The sequence below is a fragment of the Arachis ipaensis genome, chromosome B10 (genome assembly GCF_059453495.1).
Source record: "Arachis ipaensis isolate K30076 ecotype BB chromosome B10, ASM5945349v1, whole genome shotgun sequence".
Taxonomy (NCBI): domain Eukaryota; kingdom Viridiplantae; phylum Streptophyta; class Magnoliopsida; order Fabales; family Fabaceae; genus Arachis; species Arachis ipaensis.
The window spans coordinates 11,284,352-11,305,348 of record NC_142435.1 but is presented as its reverse complement, the minus strand read 5'-3'; the positions used below and the strand labels follow the sequence as shown (position 1 = coordinate 11,305,348).

The 20,997-nt window shown below is 33.9% G+C and overlaps 2 protein-coding genes and 1 non-coding gene across 3 annotated transcripts; 1 reads left to right on the top strand and 2 right to left on the bottom strand.

The window, feature by feature from the left end:
- Positions 1-5,382: 5,382 nt before the first annotated feature.
- LOC148579146 (uncharacterized) lies at positions 5,383-6,841 on the bottom strand. Its single transcript, XM_088488915.1, has 3 exons — positions 6,736-6,841; positions 6,000-6,438; positions 5,383-5,761 (listed from the first exon to the last, which is right to left on the bottom strand). The coding sequence occupies exons 1-3, from the start codon at positions 6,839-6,841 to the stop codon at positions 5,383-5,385; spliced, it is 924 nt and encodes a 307-aa protein (XP_088345041.1).
- Positions 6,842-9,190: 2,349 nt separating this feature from the next.
- On the bottom strand, positions 9,191-20,997 carry LOC110267900 (uncharacterized). Its single transcript, XM_088488912.1, has 13 exons — positions 20,848-20,997; positions 20,472-20,739; positions 20,260-20,382; positions 20,066-20,167; positions 17,399-17,475; positions 16,574-16,720; positions 16,242-16,335; positions 10,979-11,063; positions 10,750-10,882; positions 9,920-10,093; positions 9,683-9,772; positions 9,467-9,613; positions 9,191-9,361 (listed from the first exon to the last, which is right to left on the bottom strand). Exons 1-13 carry the CDS (start codon positions 20,995-20,997, stop codon positions 9,191-9,193), a joined length of 1,761 nt encoding a protein of 586 aa, XP_088345038.1.
- Positions 16,986-17,089, top strand: LOC148579145 (small nucleolar RNA R71). The gene has a single exon (XR_015896638.1). It is a non-coding gene; the product is annotated as a small nucleolar RNA R71 (small nucleolar RNA).

Genomic DNA, 20,997 nt, shown 5'->3' with positions numbered 1-20,997 from the left:
CTTCAACTGGATTTTCCAAAACAGGAATTATTAGATCAGAAGGAATATCAACAAAAATTTTATCATTGACCACAGTTCCACATTGACCTTCACCGATTTGAAGTATCCAATCTGAAAATGACCTTAACTCCTGTACAGTTGATTGTTCCAATCCACTTGCTAACCTCATATTTTTTGTTAATCGCAAAACTTCGCAATATTTCCAGAGAACAGAAGAATTTATGGAAGCCATCACAATCTCAGCACGAAAACCCTTTGGAATAACTGGTAAGACCTGCTTGAAATCACCACCAAGTACGACCACCTTCCCACCAAAAGGTAAATCTTTGTTCCTATCAGAAACAGAAACCATTATATCATGTAACGTCCTATCAAGCGCTTCAAATACTAATTTGTTAGTCATTGGTGCTTTATCCCAAATAATCAAATCAACCAATCGGATTACCTCAGCTTTCGGACTATCCTTCTTAATTCGACAAATAGTTTCTCAGTTAGTTCAACAGGAATATTGAACATGGAATGTGTTGTCTTACCACCAGGTAATAACAGAGAAGCAATACCACTAGAAGCAATGTTTATAACAATCTTTTTCTTAGATCGCAATCTAGCTGACAAAACTCTGTATAAAAATGTTTTTCCAGTGCCACCAAACCCGTACACAAAAAAGAATCCGTGCCTCTTATTCGAAACACAATCAATAATTTTATCATAGACCACCATCTATTCTTTATTTAACTTTAAGATATTTGCATCAGGCTCATGAGTCAAAGAAACAGTATCATACTTCAACTCACGCAACAGCATCAAATTGCTAAATTGAGAGAATAAAGAGGTATAAGGGACCGGCATACCAGCATAATTTCTCAATGATTTCCCATTATTCTGCAATAATTTCTCAATCTCCAACAAACAAAATGTTTTCAACTCTTTCTGACTCATTGTTAGATCTACGTTTAATGATAATTAATAAATATTAGCACCTGAACATCATATGTGTCCAATGTGTGTGTGTGCATGTGTACATGCATGTCATACAATAAATTCATCATGAAAAGTAAAATCTTACCGGGATATTGCAACTCATGTCTTATGCGATAAAGAATATCATCAAACAAATAAGCCCAAGTTTGTTCCCAGACTGACAAAGGTCTTCCCATGGATCCAGAAAGCAACAACATCATAAAAAGCCTCCCTAGATGTGAAGCTGACGCTAACTCAGTGACTTCCTTAATAGCAGAAACTAACTCGTTATCATTGATCAAGAATCCCATAGTGGAACATGCCTCTTGAAATGTATCATAAGCAACACCATTCACGGTCCTTATACTTCGGAAACTGGTACATCCTCTCTGCACATTCAAAAGCATCCGCATATAGAAAAGTTCACCAGATAAGGGATGAGCGAAACTCAATCTTCCAATTGAGAATCCCCTCTGTCTTCGCTTCCACACCCTACTATTCGAATAATAGACAAATTTTCCTGCATATTCCACATATGTTAAAGCCCGCCCCTCCGGGAATCGCCTGTTGGCTATCATCCAACCCGTAAACATTGTCACCAAATCTTTGTTACGCAGATAAACATGAGTAATGATATCAGCATCATCGAATACCCAAATAGTGAAGAAAATACTATTTAGCACCATGTCAGGCCAACAGAAATACTACTTTTAGGAAGAAAATAATCAGAAAGCATATTTGAACTTAGCACATTCACATAAACTTATTAACTCAATTTTTTCAGAACCCAAAACTTCACTTGATAAAATTAACGATATGAAAGCTACCAAAAGTGAAAAGAAAAGCAAAAGAAAAAAGAGTGAACAAAAGATTGTGTTGGGAGTGCAACGATTAGGGCAAAAGCTAAACTTGTTCTTCGGTTTTCAGACAATTTACCTCATCATCATGTCCCTTGTTAGTTGGACGAAGTATATAGTCCCGATCTGTCAAGAGCCCAAGGAAAAGGACTATCCGCCAAGAAACTGCCGGAGATTTGTCTGTTGGACGAATCGGAGGCGCCGAGAGCCACTGTAGATGACGACAGCTTCATATGTTGTAGGAGGATATGGGGTTTAACCCTGCAAAAGTTGAATGGTGGGTTTCTTGGTTGAGTGAGGTGAGACGTCAGAGAGAGATAACGAAGGGTCACTAGGTTAGCTTTTGTGACTTTTTTTTTGTAGGGGGAGAGGAGGGAGAAGTGGGTGACCTTTGATTTTTTATATTTTGTTGGTGATTGCTTCTCATGTTGTTAAAGATGGGAAAAAATTAAAAGAAAATAAAAATAAAAATTATTTGAATAATTTTTTTTAAGAAAAATTACACTAAAGGACCGTTATGAAAAATTAATTATTAAAAAAGACTTTTAATATCAAAATTGTTAAGAAGGACTAAATTTTTTAATATTTATGATAGTTAAGAACAAGTTTTTTCAAATAGTTTTGTTGCCGTATTATCAAGGAGAATAAACAAAACAACACACCCACCATCGTGAATCTTTACCCGAATCCCATATCTAACACAATTAACAACCAAGAATAACAACTAAAACCAAGAAATCTGCTTAACAACACAAAGAGTTGTGCATAATAAAGAACTAACAAAAATCCAAAAGATTGATACTTAATCTATTCCATAATAGAGTTATATATGAACCTTACTTGACCATAACATGTTCAACACATGAACCACAAGCATCACAAAGGTAGAGATCCTCATGCTCAACAACGGCATGACCATATAGACATGAGTAGTACCACCAATCTGGTTCATCTATAACTTCCTTAATTGTCCCAATAACGAAGTAATGACTATCCTGTAAAATTTTAAAAACAATGATATACTATAGAATAATGATTAACAAACCAGATTATGAAAACCGACACACATGTTTAATAAATTCAAATTTGAATATTAAATGGAGAGTTTGTCAATCTAAAATAGTACCCCGTTATCTGCATGAAGATCTTGAATACTACTGATCTCTTTGGGATTGAAATAATCACCATCAACTTTAGAAACTAAGTATCCAAGCTCATTGGTCATAAGTCTTGAGAATCCATAACTGGCAACACTAAATCTACATACAAGATACAATAACTAATCTTCATAATACAAAACATATACATGAATACCAACAAAATAAGCATAGCAGATTGTAGCTTTATATTTTTTTTTATCACAACTAACCTGCTTAGGAACTCAATAGACTCAGGAATGTCGGGATTAATGAATAACCTAGAGACATTCATCACATTCTGTAGGCTTACCCGACCTGCATGCAAGAATCCTATTCTATTAACCTTAAACCATATTTAAATTAAAAGGTCAAAAAACACAAAACTAACTATTAGAGTAAACATTCACTGAATATGTTTGAAACTAACCTTCAATTGCTTTGATTTTAAAAGACTCAAGAACAATCACCGGAGATCTTGGATATTTTTGTAAGTTATGATATTCCAATAGATCACAAGCATTTCCAAACACATTGCATTGTAATTTTTTGCTGAACAAATAAGTTTCAAAAGAATCTAACTATATATTTATTGTTATAAACATAAAGGCTGGAACAAAAAGAATTTAGAATTAATAGAAGATAACTAATGATATGGGAGAAAGTGAGAGAGATAATACCCATCAGAAAAAACTTATAGCACAACTTCTTTGATCATCTTGCCATATGATGCTACATTTTTTTCTTTTCGAACACCAGTAATGATCCCAACAAAGTCTAATAATTAGATTGAAACATTTATAAATTTGAATCAGAAACCACACGTTTTATTACATAATACTATGTTTCTAAGAGGGAAGATCAAGAAACTTGTACGAACCAATGAGGAAATCGTCATCCTTTGTCCTTTGATCAATTTCATTTATTGAGGTAAAACACAAACCCGAATGAGGTATCCTTACAGATATCACAGAAACAACAGAGGTCTTGTATTGAAACAAAAGTCAGAATCGATGTTTCGTCACTCTGTTCAAACCAGTGTTTGGTAGAACTGTAAAATGGGTCATCAAGTACACATCTCCTTCAGATAAACATGAGTAATGATATCAGCATCATCGAATACAACATGTTGCTGGTTCGGTAAATGAAAAGTCAACCTCTGTACTGATGGCCATCTATGATGAATATCATAAGCAAAAATTTTCCACATGGATTCAGACGGTGATAAATAACGACAATCGTAATATTGTTTGATCTCATCAATTACTTGAGAAGATTGACCAACCTGATACGTTTCTCCAATTGTTGCAATTACCCGATCCGGACCTTTATTGACATACTCAAAAAGATACTTAATGACGTTTGACTTGTTACAGAATTCAAGATTTATGTGAGCTTGATATTTCATCAATAGTAGTGGATTATAGGGCACGACAAATCTGTTGTCAATATCAACATAATTGATTTTTACTGTAACACCCATATTACGACGTTTATAAATTGGATAGCCATCTTCATCAAACCTCGTTTGGTCAACAAATCTTTTCGGATAAAATTTTGAGCACTTACCATCTTTCATGCAAGGAGAACTCGGTCTAAGTCGACTGCAGGGCCCATGGATCATGCACTTGGTGACGACATTATAAAGAGCTGGAAATTTATGGGGATTGGGTAGCTCGGCACAAATCAATTCATCAACAATTTCAATACTTTGTAAGTTGCTTTCCCCGTTAAGCCAAAGTAACATGTGTGCATGTGGTAGACCTCTCTTTTGGAACTCAATACTATACATACATAAAAAATACAAAAATATCCTAAAGAAGCCAAACAAATATATGTCTCAAGACAACAGACAGAAATTGAAATGCTAAGTGAGAAATAACAAACCTGCATTAAGTGGTCTAAAAAACACACCTTCCTTAAGATCACTTAGGAGGCGTTTCAACTTAGCATGAAAGACACGACAAGAGATATTAGGACGATCAGCGATAGAAATTTGCTCTCGCTCTGTGAATCGCTGAAATTCAGGCCAATTTGGATTACACGTAATAGTGAGGAATAAATCTGGATAGCCAAAATGTTTACAAATTGCCATGGCATCCTGACAATGGTTAAACATATAACGTCGACCACCAGTGAAGGAAGACGGCAAAATGACTCGTGTCCCAATTGAAGAAGCTTCGTCATCACCGCGACGTATAGCCTCCTCTATTCCTTGAAGGACTTCTCCTCTAATTGTACTTTGCTTGTTTCTAATCTCATACAACCTTTGGGACTCAATCATTGTGAAACAATCAACAACAAATTGTTGAAATAATCGCATACACTTGTGAATAATTCCATCTTCGTGCTGCTTAATCTGCAGACGAAAACAGATAAATTCCCTGAGAGAAACCCATTGTTCTCCTTCCGGGAACATATCCATGTTGTTAACCTTGATAAGGAATATTCAATTGGTAACCATCCTCGCCATATGGAAACAACAACGGATACTGTAAAGGCCAATACAGAGTATGAGTTTCATAGATACATTGCAACTGACCAGCAGTAGATCGAACAATAATGTCACGACCATGATCCGACGAATCAAAATCTCCAACAACCAAAGCAGCAACTTCATCACAAGAGGGAGCACTGTAAGTTCTTCGATCAACTGTCATTTGCGAATACAACTTCAAAGAGAAAATCTCAGATGGATGACATTCATAGAATTCTCTGACTCTTTGAAATGATTGTGCTATAACATTATGAGTATCGATCATTTGCAACAACTCAGTTATCAATTCTTTATATATCTCAGATGTTTGCCTAAAACAAACATGTATTAAACACAAAAATATATTTAAGAACCACACAGAATACAATTATCATATCATTTGATACATCATCATTAGTTAAAAATGATTAATAACACATTATAAGGGGAATAAAACATGGAATAACTATGCAATGCCAGCTATAAACATTTTCTTCAATACAGAAAATATTAAAATATTAGGAAAAATACAATAAAAAAACTCGACAACAAAATTTCAGACACACATACCCAAAAATTCCCTGCCTATACGTTATCTCATGCTGAGTGTCGTATATATATAATTGCGCAAATTTAGGCTTCTGACCAGCATCTGGGAGCAAACTTCCAATCCGATGATAATTTTGACCAGTTATTATAAACTGCGGTGGACCACTCCCATCATTGATTGAATCCAATACCTTACCACCAAGAGACGTGAAAGCAAACATATTGTTATAAGATTGAATATTCTTTTGGAAGTATAAACTCTTGCTATCATGTCCGTTAATCAAATTATATAACAGATCTGGGGGCTTTCGGAGATAAGGTAAATGAATTTTCCCTTTTGAGCAACAAACAGTAAACACAAGATGGTTAATTGTAGATTCTCTTTCAACACGTTCTAATAACCAGAAACACGCTCCACAGATTGAACATTCATAGTTAGGATCACCAACATCAAGACAACCTGGTAAAAATAAAGGAAAAAAATATGCATAACAATAAAAAAATTTCATCTCAATTATATGACATGAAATAGATTCGACATAAAATGAATAAACCATTAGCATACAAATGTAATATATATAAATACTTTACTCCTTTAAACTGTGTCCAAAAAATATATGCCAAAATAGTACTTCTGTTTTACTCTGACGAAATAATACCTTATCACAGAAGCACAATGAATTTTTTTAGCATTAACTAAATAAGAATTCTATTTGACTATGCTTGAATAATAGATGATTTAAGAAAGAGAGCGTACCTTGTATCTCACTTTGCAAGAAGAGAGGATGATCAATAACGGAACCAACTTGACTGAATGAATTTATTGAAGGATCATATATTTCTGATTGGTCTAGATCATCCATTTTGATTTAAAATAAGACAAATTTATATAAATATATATATTTGACAACCAAAAATAAAAAATGATCAAATAAGAAATCAATTAATGAATTATTTAATAATCAGCATGCAAATTGAACATTAAAAATATAATAAACTATAAAAGCCAATGTGAATTAACTGTTGATTTAAATATAAATAAAGGATAATGCACATTCAGGAACATTTTGATATTTTTTAATGTTAGAATAGGCTTTGTTTCATTATTTTAATCACTCATAGTAATTGTCTAGGTTCGAATTAAATCATCTAAATGACTATTAGAATCATTTTCTATTTTTTTAGGCTTTAACGACTCTATTGGTCCATAGAATTTTACAAAATTTTTAAATACGTGCCTATATATTTTTTTATTTTAATTGAGTCCTTGAACCTTTTTTTTTAATTGGGTCCTGGGCTTTGTTTTTCTTTTAATTAAATCCCTCCACCAAATTTTTTTGTTGTAATTAGCTCCCTATATAGTTAAGCGAATCACTGTCAAGAGGGGCCTAATTGAAAAATAAAAAAAAAAATCGTTCAGGGATAGAATTGAAAGAAAAAAAGATGTGGACCTAATAGAAAATTTTGGAAAATTATAGAGACCGACAGAGTAATTAAATTTTTTTTAATATACAAATATTGATTAGGAAATCAAATTTAAAAAGTTTCAACAAATACCCCTCCTGTATTATTTAGCTAGAAAAGTTAATTAATTAACTAATTACCTGGATCCAACCACATAACTAAGAAACTTTTCATATTCTCCACGACAAGAATAAACGCTAATTAAACAGTTTAATAACCTCTGGTACTTGTGTACGTTTGAAATAAGTATATAAGTTAAACCCGTGTAGTGATCTAAATGATTTTCTAAACAAATTTATCATGGGATTAATTATTTCAGCCACATGCAGCAACTAGTCAGGCCTAAGCTAGCTAATTTAATTACATTTAGTAATTATTTGGGTTGAATTAATTATTAACTATATTAATCACTTTTAGGCATGTAAAAAGCAAGAACTAAACAATTTCAAGATTATGCTAGCTAAGTTAGTAACTTTTTGTCACTATTTAGAATTATTATAATTATTTTAAATGACATTTAGAATTATTATATCATTTTTTGTCTTACAAATATTAATTTAGGTATCAAATTAAAAAGAGACCAAAACAGAAGTCTTGGTGATATGTTTAATTAGGAATTCTCTATGTTAGTAATAGTTAAAGTAAACCTTTTAAGTATATCAATGTAAAAAAATAATAATAAATCAATAAACGAATGTGTTATTAGATATAAATCAAAAGAACTTAAAATATAATATAACAAAAACAAAATTGGACAGGAATAAAAATATACATAAACATTGAAAAAATATAAAATAAACACATAAATTTTCGAAACATAAAGATTAACTACAAAAATATAGCTAGAGGAATAAACTTAATTAAAAGAGAGAGCAAGCATCGAAGAATCGAGGACCTCTAAAACATTACCAAAAAAAATTACAAACACTCCCATAAGTATGAAATTATTGGAAGTTGGAGCAAAAAAACTTAAAATATCACGAAGGTCAATTCAGTACTGACCTCTTGCATTTCGATGGTGACTATGTGTTCGCTTTCTTTTTAAAAAATTCCTCCTATATTCTCTGGCACGAACAGAACTTTGAGACATATTTGTTACACGTGCTAAACAAAACAAGAGCTTGAAACATAAACCCCAAGAACTATCCCTAATTCATTGCCAAAAAGACATCTACATTCTGAAGTTCCTATAAGCAACAAGTAAAAAAAAAGGGGGGGGGGGAGGGGGCTGGGAAAAATAATTGTTAACCACAGCAACAAACACCTTATATAACCATCCACATGTTTGGTAAGGCACAAAAGTGAAAAGATAGGGTTGTACAACAATAAACAAATAATAATAATAACTGCTGCATTTTATTAATATATTGATATTAATATAGACAATTAGATATGGCTATCTCTCCTATGATAAGGAGGATTCTAACATCTGACTACATATCCTAGTATGTAACCTATATAGGCTACAGCATTAAAAATGTGTCCAATCCCTAGCAAAGTCACTATTACAAAAGAAGGGGTTGACAATAGACCTAGTTGACACGTGACCTAAGCCAACACACAAGAAAAATCCCTATATCTGACAATCCTATTTGTTGGACACAATCCAAAAAAGGCAAATTAAAATAGTATCCAGCCAGCATGATTACATTTAGATCCACTTGGAATCATAAGCCTTCTAAACAGTTATAGATATACTATATAAAATACCCACACCTACACACAGCAGCTCAATTCCACAACTTAAATCAAGCTCCATCAACCTTGAAAATCTTGGACCCACGCCTATCTGCATCATTAGCCGCCTCGTCAAATTGGGGATTCAAATTCCTCTTGCCCTTGGAAGTGACAACATGATCTTCATGATTAACCCTTTCTCCATATTCGGAAGATGCATCAAGAACTTGGGAGAACACCTCCTATGACATACAAATTAACAAAAGGTATGAAAATCACTCAACAATGCAAAATACATTTAGAAATAGCACACATACGAAGGAGAAAAAAATATTATATGATAACACCTGAGTTTCTTTCACTGGTGAGCTAAGCAATATATCCAGTTTAGCAGAAAGATCATCACTAAGGATATCATTCTTGGGTGTTTTCTCAGTTTTTCCACTTTCATGATTAATTAAGGCAGCAACCTCAGTCCATTCGAAAACATCAGGCTATTTTTCAGCCAAAAAATCTATAAGAACTGGGGATTTACATAAAATCCTAGAAGACTCAGCATCAACTTTTTCACTTTTGGTAAAAGTCCTTGATGACTCCTTCTTAATACCAATATCCCCATTTCCACAGGGAACAGATTTGATCAATTCAGGCTCCTATTGATATAGCATAAAAGTTAAAAAATAGATAAGAACATAAGAAAAGTTGACCACAGCACAATACAAAAAAAAAAAGGAATTTACACAATATAAAAATACTTATATGTATATGTAACCTTTTTTTGGAGTAGACTCATCATCAACATCATAATCAGGAAGTTCAAACATAGCTATAATGGTGGGAACATCACATACTCTCCTAACTCGGAAAGTGCCATAAAATTTATCAAGTCCAACACCTTTGGTATCAACCTTCAGCAGCAACTTTTTTCCAATAAACCCTTGGAATATGGGAGGATAAGTATTCCCACATATAAGCTATTTTCAAGGTAATAGATAAGAGTTACACAGTTTGAATAACACATATGAACCAAAATAAAGAATATGGGTATAAAAAAAATGAACCACATAAAGTGAACAACACACAAAAGAAAACTAAGCACATACACTTGCATCTTTTTTAACCTCAGTAAACAAGTCAGCGCATGATTTCTTAAACAAATAAGATGCTTCACGATCAAAGAGAATGAAAATACCCTCCCCACTATGATCTTCAAGTGTTATTTTAATTTTAAATTTGCAGAATGAAGAAAAAAAGAACATAATGATTAGAGATAAAAAAAACCTGAAACATTATTCTTATAAACAATCCACAACAAAAAATGAAAAAATATTTTGAACAAAATTTCTGACCTCGGAGTGACATTAGTTATATGCTTCACACAGAAATCACAGTAGTATGCACCATTTTGAGGATAGATACCCTTTCCACATACACAAGTAGAATACCACCAACTTCCATCCTCAACAAATACCTCTGATTGTACCAAAAATGATAAAAGAACCCTCCTACGCAAGGGACATTTTAAAATTTGTTAACAATATGCATGAAAGAACAGATATGAAAATTGTTCCATTTTTTTTCTGTTCATTGGTGTATAAAATAAACACAAATAACTCAAAAAAATGTCAACCTCATTGTTATCCTGGAGCTCTTCAATAGTGCATCTTCTAGTTAAACGCATGAAATCATCTTCCAAGGAGACAACTTTACCCTCATTTGTGATAAACAGTGGCTGGGTACCATTGACACCTTGCTCAATCATACTAACAAAAAAAATGATGCAAGTACATGTACTTGTTACTCCAGATTAATTATAACTAAGGAACAGAAAGAAAAACACCAAAATAAACCATGCTAACCTCTGCCTGAATTCAACAACTTCAGGAATATCAGGATTAAATAACATTTGAGTGGCATACATCACATTTTGGAGACCTACTTGACCTACACAGCAATACCGAAAGAGTCTAGCAAAGTTCATGGGAGACAACTGGTGCAAAATTTATAACCCACAAACTAACCGACAAGTGCACCGGGTCGTACCAAGTAGTACCTCAAGTGAATGAGGGTCGATCCCACGAGGATTGATGGACTAAGCAACAATGGTTGATTAATTTACTTAGTTAGACAAATAGAAAAGAGTGTTTGGTATTCAAAAGCATTAAACAGTAATTCAGAAATTAAAACAGCAAGCAGTAAATTGATGAGAATAATATATGAAGAACAGTTAAGGTTTCAGAGATATCTATTTTCCAGATTAACTTTTCTTACTAACTATTTTAATCATGCAAGATTCAATTCATGGCAAACTATATATGACTAAGCCCTAATTCCTTAGACCTTCTTAGTCTACTCTAACTTTCATCAACTGCCAATTCTTTGGTCACTTAATTCCAATTAGAGGATCAAGTTCAATTCTAGTTTATGTGCCACAAAAATCCTAATTACCCAAATATAAGAGGATTATATGTCACGTATCTCCTTAAGTCCAGATAATTAGAAATTTAGGAGAATTTGTTTTCAAACTGTTGTTCAAGTAAAGAGCTTTTCCAAGTTATAAAAGAACTCAATTAGAAAAAGGGTCATACTTCCGTTTCACCCAAATTCATAAAATAAAGAACGAAAATAATTCTTGAAATATAAATTAGTACATGAATTAAAATAGAAAAATAATAGTATCAATCCATACAATAGACAGAGCTCCTAACCTTAACAATGGAGGTTTAGCTGCTCATGGTTCAGAGAGAAAACTAGGATTCTGTAAAATTGTAAATTGCGGAATAAGGTCCAAGAGAAGAAGAGAAGAGCCCGAAGGGCTGATTCTTTTCCCTTTTATATCTAATCCTAATTAATGTAAAATATATTTTCTAAAATTAAAATAATATATTTTCCTATTTTAAAATAAAATACAAATTTAATCAAAATTACTTAATCATTCGTGCAAGCTCTTGGGCATATCTGGGGACCACTTGAGATGTTGAGGTCCACGCTGAACTTGACTTTCCCCAAGTTCAGCGTGGAGAAGGCAGTGTGGTTTTATGTGCATCCCTTTGAGTCCACGTTGAACTTGGCTTTTCCCAAGTTCAACATGGGATGTGGCGTGTGCTTTCCTAGGAGTTTTCAAGTCCACGCTGAACTTGGCAGGGGCCAAGTTCAACGTGGAGTGGGCAGAGTTTGCTGTAAAAGAAGTGTGCACTATTATACATCGTTGGAAAGCTCTGAAAGTTAGCTTTCCAATGTCACTAAAACCACGCCAATTGGACCTTTGTAGCTCAAGTTATTTTTGGTTAAGTGCAAGAAGGTCGGGGTTGACAGCATCATCCGCTTTCTTCCCTTTCTGCTACAAAACTCCGTCAAATCTATCCAAATGCTACCTGAAATCAATAGAATTGTACACAACTCAAAGTAGCATCCATAGTGGCTAAAAGGTATTTAAATTTTGATTAAAATCAATATTTTGAATGCAAATTCACTAGGAAAATATAGAGAAGATGCTCACGCATCACAACACCAAACTTGAATTGTTGCTTGTCCTCAAGCAACCAAAATAAGTGCATAATTAAGATGTGAATTTGCATGAGAAGTGAGAGTTTAGTCATGCTCAAGTCTATTCTTAAAGTGGGGTTTATTCATTGTAACTCTAAACAGTTTTGGCATCTCACTCTCCTTTGAATCAAAGGAATGTCAGTGTTATTTGAAATTAGAATTCGGATCATATTATGAATTCTCTGAGCTTTATACTCCACTTTAATCCTTAAATACAGCAAAATTTAGTTTAAATCTCTTTTCTTTGGTGCTTTGCACCTTGAGCATAGCCGTGACTTCAAATGTTTTGTCTCAAGCTTTACTTGACACAGAAACACCACAAGCACTTGATTGGGGAACTCTTTCTAAGTTATGATTGCTCTTTCAGTTTTTTCGAGACAGTGGTGCTCAAAGCCTTTGGCATACTCTGCTGAATGCATTTGGTCATGACCCTAAATATTAAGTCTCAAGGGTTACTTGAAACAAGAATACCACAAGCATATGACTAGGAAAACAACTCTTTGAGCTTTTAATTATTTCAGACTCCCTGGTCATTGATGCTCAGAGTCTTGGACTTGCTTTTATGCTTATTTTGTTGTCTCTTTTGCTTTAAGGATTAAATTTTTTGTTTATTTCAGAGAAGTCATAATAATTCTCTAAATTCCTGTTTCTCATACATCAACATCTCTTGATTCAAATTCAAACATGCACTATTCATGTCATTCATTCAGAATTACAATTAATACCACCACATTTAAGTAAATAAGATTAATCTTAAATATAAACCCACTCTTTTCATGCATTATATCACTTCTTTCTTTTCTTTTGATTTCAAGCTTAGTGAGCAATACATGAGACATTCTTTCAGAATAAAAAAATCAAATAACAAAATAAACAGTAAATTAAACTAGAACCTAGGAATTGAAATAAAAACTGATCATGCAATCACAAAAAAAACAAAAAAACAGGAACCTAACATAATAAGAACGAAAGAAAATATAGAACGAAAGGAACTCAACCACCTCAATTATTCTAGTGGCCGTCTCATTCTTTAGGCTGTGCTCCTCTGTGAAGATGATTCATCTCCCTTTGGTGCCATTGAAATAAACAGAAAAGCTATGAGCGAAGCGACAACACCAAACTTAAAAGTTTATTTGTCCTCAAGCAAAGAAAATTTGAAAACAGGGAGGGACATAAAAAGTGCACGGAGGAGTAAAAATAAAAATTATTACAAAAAAAGAGGATAAAAGGATAAAAAAAGGTTAAAATATTGAAAATATATATTATTTTTTTTATTTTGTATTGTTTTATGTTTTAATTTTATATGTTTTAATTTTTTTTGTTTATATATATATATATATATATATATATATATATATATATATATATATATATAATAGGGGATTAATATGAGGTTGGGGAATGGGAATAGGGTTACGGGATGGATATGGGGGAAAGACAAAAGTACAAAAGAGAAAGAATCTTGTAAAAGAAAAGGCTCCCACCTGAACTTGCAACAGATCAAGTTCGGCGTTAACTTTGCTTGGTTTTGATGCGTTCCCTTTGTACGTCGTTCACAACGCTGAATTTAGGATTTCTCAAGTTCAGTGTGGGCTCTTAACTCAACTACATGCCATTTACGTCATTCACCACGCTGAATTTGGAAAATTCCAAGTTCAACGTGGACCTGGCAGAGATTAACCTTTTCTAGAGTGGGCATAAATTTTTTTAAATGTCCGGTTCCAGTTCTAAAATTTTTATATGATCAAACACATGTAAAACAAAGAAAAAACAGTAAAAACTCAATAAAAAAATCAAATAAATAATATAATCAACGCAACAGAAAAATAACTAAGGATACGAAATTATCGGGTTGCCTCCCGACAAGAGCTTCTTTACCATCACTAGCTTGACGGTCAGCTCCTCTAAGGAGGAGGATCATAAGGGCTTAGCTCTTCGCCCCTCACTGTGAATCTTCTCCCTGTGTCCCCATAACGTAGCTCAACAAGCTCCAGAGAGAGGATTCTGTTTACTATATAAGTCCACACTAGATTGTTAGTCAACACTACCTTCATCCCTAGGGAGAAATCTTTAGTGAGGATCTTTTTGTTTCTTCATCCTCTGGGTACTTTCTTCTTTTTAGGAACCTTCTCCTTGGTGGATGATGCATTCCCGACACCAAACTTAGGTTTGATGTCAGGAGAAATTTTATTGATTGTCACCAAAGGAGGTTTGAGCTGCAGATTCTGCTGTGCATCATCAGGGGGTTCTTGAAGGTTTGGATTAATAAGCTCAGTCTGCATGCACCTCTCTTCTTCACCTGCTGAATGTATATCTTTGAAGACATGAAAGACCAGTTGCTCGTTATGCACTCTAAGCACTAATTCACCTGCTTCTACATCAATTAGAGCTCTCCCAGTGGCTAGGAATGGTCTTCCTAGAATTATAGAGACATTCTCATCCTCCCCTGTGTCAAGAATCACAAAATCTGCTGGAAGGAAAAACTTACCCACTTTGACCAGGATATTCTCCACTAATCTATATGCCGGCTTTATAGATTTGTCTGCCATCTGTAATGCTATCCTTGTGGGTTGTGCCTCTTGGATTTGCAGCTTCTTCATCACAGACAGGGGCATTAAATTGATGCTTGCTCCCATATCACATAACGCTTTTTTAAAGGTTGTGCTCCCAATGGTGCATGGAATTTGAAAGCTCCCTGGATCTGGCATCTTCCTTGGCAAATTATTCTAAATTATGGCACTACATTTCTTAGTCAAGACCACTGTCTCATCTCCCTTTAAAGGCTTCTTCTTTGACAACAACTCCTTCATGAATTTGACATAGAGAGGCATTTGCTCCAAAACCTCAACAAAAGAAATATTGATTTGCAACTTTCTGAAGACTTCCAAGAACTTTGAAAACTGCTTGTCCTTGCTCTTCTTTTGAAGTCTCTGAGGATATGGCATTTTAGGCTTGTACTCACGAGCCTTTGGCAATGTAGGATAAGTGTCAAGAGAGTCTGGGAATGGGTTGTTCGCACGCTTTGGAGGGACGTGCTCTACTTCTTCCTTCTTCTCCTCTGGAGCTTCTTTTTCAACTGGCTCCTCATTAACTTGTGCTTCCATACTTGCCACTTGTCCACTTATCAAGGTGATAACCTTACATTCCTCTCTTGGATTTGGAATTGTGTTGCCAGGAAGGCTATTAGTAGTCCTCTGATCAATTTTATTAACTTTTGTGGCTAATTGACCCATCTGAATCTCCAAGTTCTTGATTGATGCTCTGGTTTCCTGCCTAAAACTTGCCAATATTGCTTCCAAATCATTGTTCTGCTGGGGCTGAAAGTTGCTTGCTGAGATGACTGAAACTGGTGGTTACTAAAATTATTCTGTTGAAAACTACCCTGAAAATTATTATTAAAATTCTGTGGCCTCTGAGGTTGCTCTCTCTACCCAAAATTTGGGTGATTTCTCCACCCCTGATTGTAGGTCTTAGAGTATGAATCATTATTGGGGTTTCTAGGAGCATTCCCCATAAAATTGACCTGTTCAGTGAAAGATTGAGCATAAACATAATTCTCATTTTGCATAGATTTACCTGTCATGTCATAAGGGACCTCTTGATGTGCATTCTGAGTGTTGACAGCTGAAACTTGCATTCCACTCAACTGTTGAGTAAGGAGATTTATTTGCTGAGACATAAGTTTGTTCTGAGCAAGAAGAGTATTAACAGCTTCCACTTCTAACACGCCTCTCTTCTGAGAGGTTTCAGAGTGCAAAGGATTCCTGTTAGAAGAATATAAGTATTGGTTGTTAGCAACCAACTCAATAAGCTCAATAGTAATTTGGGTGATTTCTCCACCCCTGATTGTAGGTCTTAGAGTATGAATCATTATTGGGGTTTCTAGGAGCATTCCCCATAAAATTGACCTGTTCAGTGAAAGATTGAGCATAAACATAATTCTCATTTTGCATAGATTTACCTGTCATGTCATAAGGGACCTCTTGATGTGCATTCTGAGTGTTGACAGCTGAAACTTGCATTCCACTCAACTGTTGAGTAAGGAGATTTATTTGCTGAGACATAAGTTTGTTCTGAGCAAGAAGAGTATTAACAGCTTCCACTTCCAACACGCCTCTCTTCTGAGAGGTTTCAGAGTGCAAAGGATTCCTGTTAGAAGAATATAAGTATTGGTTGTTAGCAACCAACTCAATAAGCTCAATAGTCTCCTCTGGTGTCTTCTTCATGTGCAAAGAACCACCTGCGGAATTATCTAAGCGCATCTTGGACATTTCACATAAGCCCTCATAAAAGATATCCAGTTGAGTCCATCTAGAGAACATGTCTGGAGAGCATTGCCTAGTCAGTAGCTTGAATATCTCCCAAGCTTCATAAAAGGTCTCACCATCTTTCTGTTTGAAAGTCTGAACCTCCACCCTTAACTTAGTCAGCTTTTGAGGTGGGAAAAATTTAGTCAGAAATCCAGTGACAACCTTGTCCTAAATATCCAAACTCTTCTTGGGTTGGGAATCTAACCATAGTTTTGCTCTATCCTTCACAGCAAACGAGAAGAGCATGAGTTTGTATACCTCAGGATTCACTCCATTGGTCTTCACTGTATTACAAATTTGCAGAAAATCAGAGATAAATTGATTTGGGTCTTCCTGAGGGAGCCCATGATATTGGCAATTTTGTTGCACAAGAGTAACTAGTTGTGGCTTCAACTCAAAGTTGTTTGCAGCTATAGGAGGCACCACAATACTTTTGCCATAAAGATCTACATTAGGAGCAGTGTAAGAGTCAAACACTCTTCTAGGTTGCTCATTCCCAGCTGAATTTGCCACATTGGCATTAACAGCATTATTATGATCCATAGTGGACTCTGCAGCCTTGTACAGTCTTGCTTGTTGCAAACGCCGCCTAAAAGTCATTTCAGGTTCAGGATCAAGGTCTAAAAGAGGTTCCTTGTCTCTGTTCCTGCTCATAAACAGACAGAAAACAAAGAAAAGTGGAAATCTCTACGTCAAAGTGCAGAGAATTCCCAATGAGATAACCTGTGTAAAAGAAATAAAATAAAGCAACTAAATAAAAAAAATTAAAACCTTCGAAATAGTTTTATTTTTTTTATTTTTTTATAAAAAATATAAATAGGTAAATTAAAATAAAATTATTAGGCGACACCAAACTTAATTTCAGAAAATAAAAAAAATAATTGAGCAAAAATTCAAGAGTTAAAGCTAAAATTTAAATAAGACTAAAAAATAGAAAAATAAAAATAAAAAAATGAATATATAAAGAAAGAAAATAAAAATGAAATAAAAAAAAAGTAAATAAAAAAAAGAACGAAAGAAAATTTGAAAAGAAATAAAAAATGGATTAAATAAAACTAATAAAATAAAAACAAATAAGGAAAGAAACAATACGGAAGTGAAATAAAAAATAAAAAAAAAAAGAAACGAAAGTAAAAGAAAATAAAAAGAAAACGGGGTGGGGGAAGGGGTGAACGAGAATAAAGAAAGAAAAAAGAACAATTAAAAATTGAAAATGAATAATGCTAAAAAAAAATTTAACTAAAGTAAAAATTATCTAATCTAAGTAATCAAACAATTAATAGTTGTTAATTACAGTCAATTCTCAGCAATGGCGACAAAAAATTGGTGCAAAATTTATAACCCATAAACTAATCGGCAAGTACACCGGGTCGTATCAAGTAGTACCTCAAGTGAATGAGGGTCGATCCCACGAGAATTGATGGATTAAGCAACAATGGTTGATTAATTTACTTAGTTAGACAAACAAAAAAGAGTGTTTGGTATTCAAAAGTATTAAATAGTAATTCAGAAATTAAAACAGCAAGCAGTAAATTGATGAGAATAATATATGGAGAACAGTTAAGGCTTCAGAGATATCTATTTTTCGGATTGACTTTTCTTATTGACTATTTTAATCATGCAAGATTCAATTCATGGCAAACTATATATAACTAAGCCCTAATTCCTTAGACCTTCTTAGTCTACTCTAACTTTCATCAACCGCCAATTCTTTGGTCACTTAATTCCAATTAGAGGATGAAGTTCAATTCTTGTTTATGTGCCACAAAAATCCTAATTACCCAGATATAAGAGGATTATATGTCACGTATCCCGTTAATTCCAGATAATTAGAAATTTAGAAGAATTTGTTTTCAAACTGTTGTTCAAGTAAAGAGCTTTTTCAAGTTATACAAGAACTCAATTAGAAAAAGGGTCATACTTCCGTTCCACCCAAATTCATAAAATAAAGAACGAAAACAATTCTTGAAATATAAATCAGTACATGAATTAAAGTAGAAAAATAGTAGTATCAATCCATACAATAGACAGAGCTCCTAACCTTAATAATGTGATTAAGTGTAATTTATTTATATGTAATTAAAAAATAATTGAATACTATGTACAGTAAAAAATTAATATTATTGAAAGATAAAATTAAATTAAAATTTATTTTTATGTATCGTTTTTGTCCCTAACTTTTTCGTCTTATTTAAGTCCCTAACGTTTCAAAATTGTCTCAATTTTGTCCCGCCGTCAATTCTGTTAATGGATCCCTAACGGCAGGACAACATTGAATCAATTTTGAAACGTTAGGGACTTAAATAGAACGATTGAAATGTTAGGGACAATTTTGGGATTTACTCCAAACATTGGAGACAAAAACAATACTTTACTCCTTTTATATCTAATCATAATTAATGTAAAATATATTTCCTAAAACTAAAATAATATCTTTTCCTATTTTAAAATAAAATACAAATTTAATCAAAATTACTTAATCATTCGTGCAAGCTCTTGGGCGTATACGGAGACCACTTGAGATGTTGAGGTCCACACTGAACTTGGCTTTTCCCAAGTTCAACGTGGAGAAGGCAGTGTGGTTTTGTGCGCATCCCTTTGAGTCCACGCTGAACTTGGCTTTTCCCAAGTTCAGCGTGGGATGTGGCGTGTGCTTCCCTGGGAGTTTTCAAGTCCACGCTGAACTTGGCACCGTGGAGTGGGTAGAGTTTGCTGGAGAAGAAATGTGCACTATTATACATTGTTAGAAAGCTCTGGAAGTTAGCTTTCCAATGTCGCTAAAACCATGCCAATTGGACCTCTGTAACTCAAGTTATTTCTGGTTAAGTACAAGGAGGTCAGGGTTGACAGCATCATCCGCTTTCTTCCCTTTCTGCTACAAAACTTCGTCAAATCCATCCAAATGCTACCTGAAATAAATAGAATTGTACACAACTCAAAGTAGCATCCATAATGGCTAAAAGGTATTTAAATTTTGATTAAACTCAACAATTTGAATGTAAATTCACTAGGAAAATATAGAGAAGATACTCACGCATCAACAACACATAGAGTAGTAATAAGAAAATGTAGAGAAATTAAACAATGTACCCCTAAAGAACTTGACTTTTGCAAGTTGAATGACAACAACAGACTGCTCCACATAGCCAGAGACTAGGAAATAATTTACTTGATTAACATAGTCCCCAAACACTGCACAACGTACTGTAAGACTGAAACTCAAAACATGAGAAAGAATGAAACAGAAAATAAGAAAAAAAGATGATTAAAAGATAAAGAGAAACCACCATAAATGACTGAATCAACATATTCTTTTGAAGTTAATTCGAGCACAATCATTTTCACAATTTTTTCCTCTTTTGCATATTCTTTCTCTTCACCCACTGAAGTTAAAAGACCAATGACATCTATTTCAAATAAACACAACCTATTAAATATTCAAACAATTCGTTAAAAAAGCTTGAATAAAAGAATAGCACAATGATGATATACATACCAACAAAAAAATCATAATCTTGGGTCATGTTTAGCAGGTCAGAAAAAGGAAACATGTTGAAACAAGTCTTTGGGATAACATCTTCATCAACAGGTACAACAGTGATTCGATGAAGGAAAACCAATTTGAATTCATGAGAAGTTGCTCTATAGCTACCATGATTTGACACAAGAGTAAAGTATGCCATTCTATAAACTTGACCTTCAACTATATGATTCCTAAGCCTATTAAGAAGCTGTTTCTTAACTGTAGCTTGAATTTTTTCACACTGGAATGCAACAAAAAAAATCAGATTAGTGAAAAACATAATTTTAAGTTGAAAACTGAAAAACAACAACTAACACCATATTTAAAACAATAGCTTATAGAGGCTAACATGCTCATCAAGGAGAATCATCTCCATTGAGTTAGGAACCTCATGGTTATCAAAAGAGGGTACAACCCAAAGCCTTAGAATCCTAACTTTCAGCCTCCAAGCCTCTCTAGGAGGATGCATCTTAGAAATCATATCAAATAGAGGAGGCAT

What these genes read in the sequence shown, in the direction of transcription:
- LOC148579146 (XM_088488915.1), bottom strand. Translation starts at nt 6,841, where the DNA reads ATGGATGATCTAGACCAATCAGAAATATATGATCCTTCAATAAATTCA. An exon ending in CTTGCAAAGTGAGATACAAG is followed by an intron (nt 6,439 to 6,735) that starts GTACGCTCTCTT and finishes TATTTTTACCAG; the next exon opens with GTTGTCTTGATGTTGGTGAT. An exon ending in TATAGGCAGGGAATTTTTGG is followed by an intron (nt 5,762 to 5,999) that starts GTATGTGTGTCT and finishes TGTTTGTTTTAG; the next exon opens with GCAAACATCTGAGATATATA.
- LOC110267900 (XM_088488912.1), bottom strand. Translation starts at nt 20,997, where the DNA reads ATGCCTCCTCTATTTGATATGATTTCTAAGATGCATCCTCCTAGAGAG. An exon ending in TTTATGGCAAAAGTATTGTG is followed by an intron (nt 16,721 to 17,398) that starts GTGCCTCCTATA and finishes CTTATGTCTCAG; the next exon opens with CAAATAAATCTCCTTACTCA. An exon ending in AGCTCCAGGATAACAATGAG is followed by an intron (nt 10,094 to 10,749) that starts GTTGACATTTTT and finishes CCTTGAAAATAG; the next exon opens with CTTATATGTGGGAATACTTA.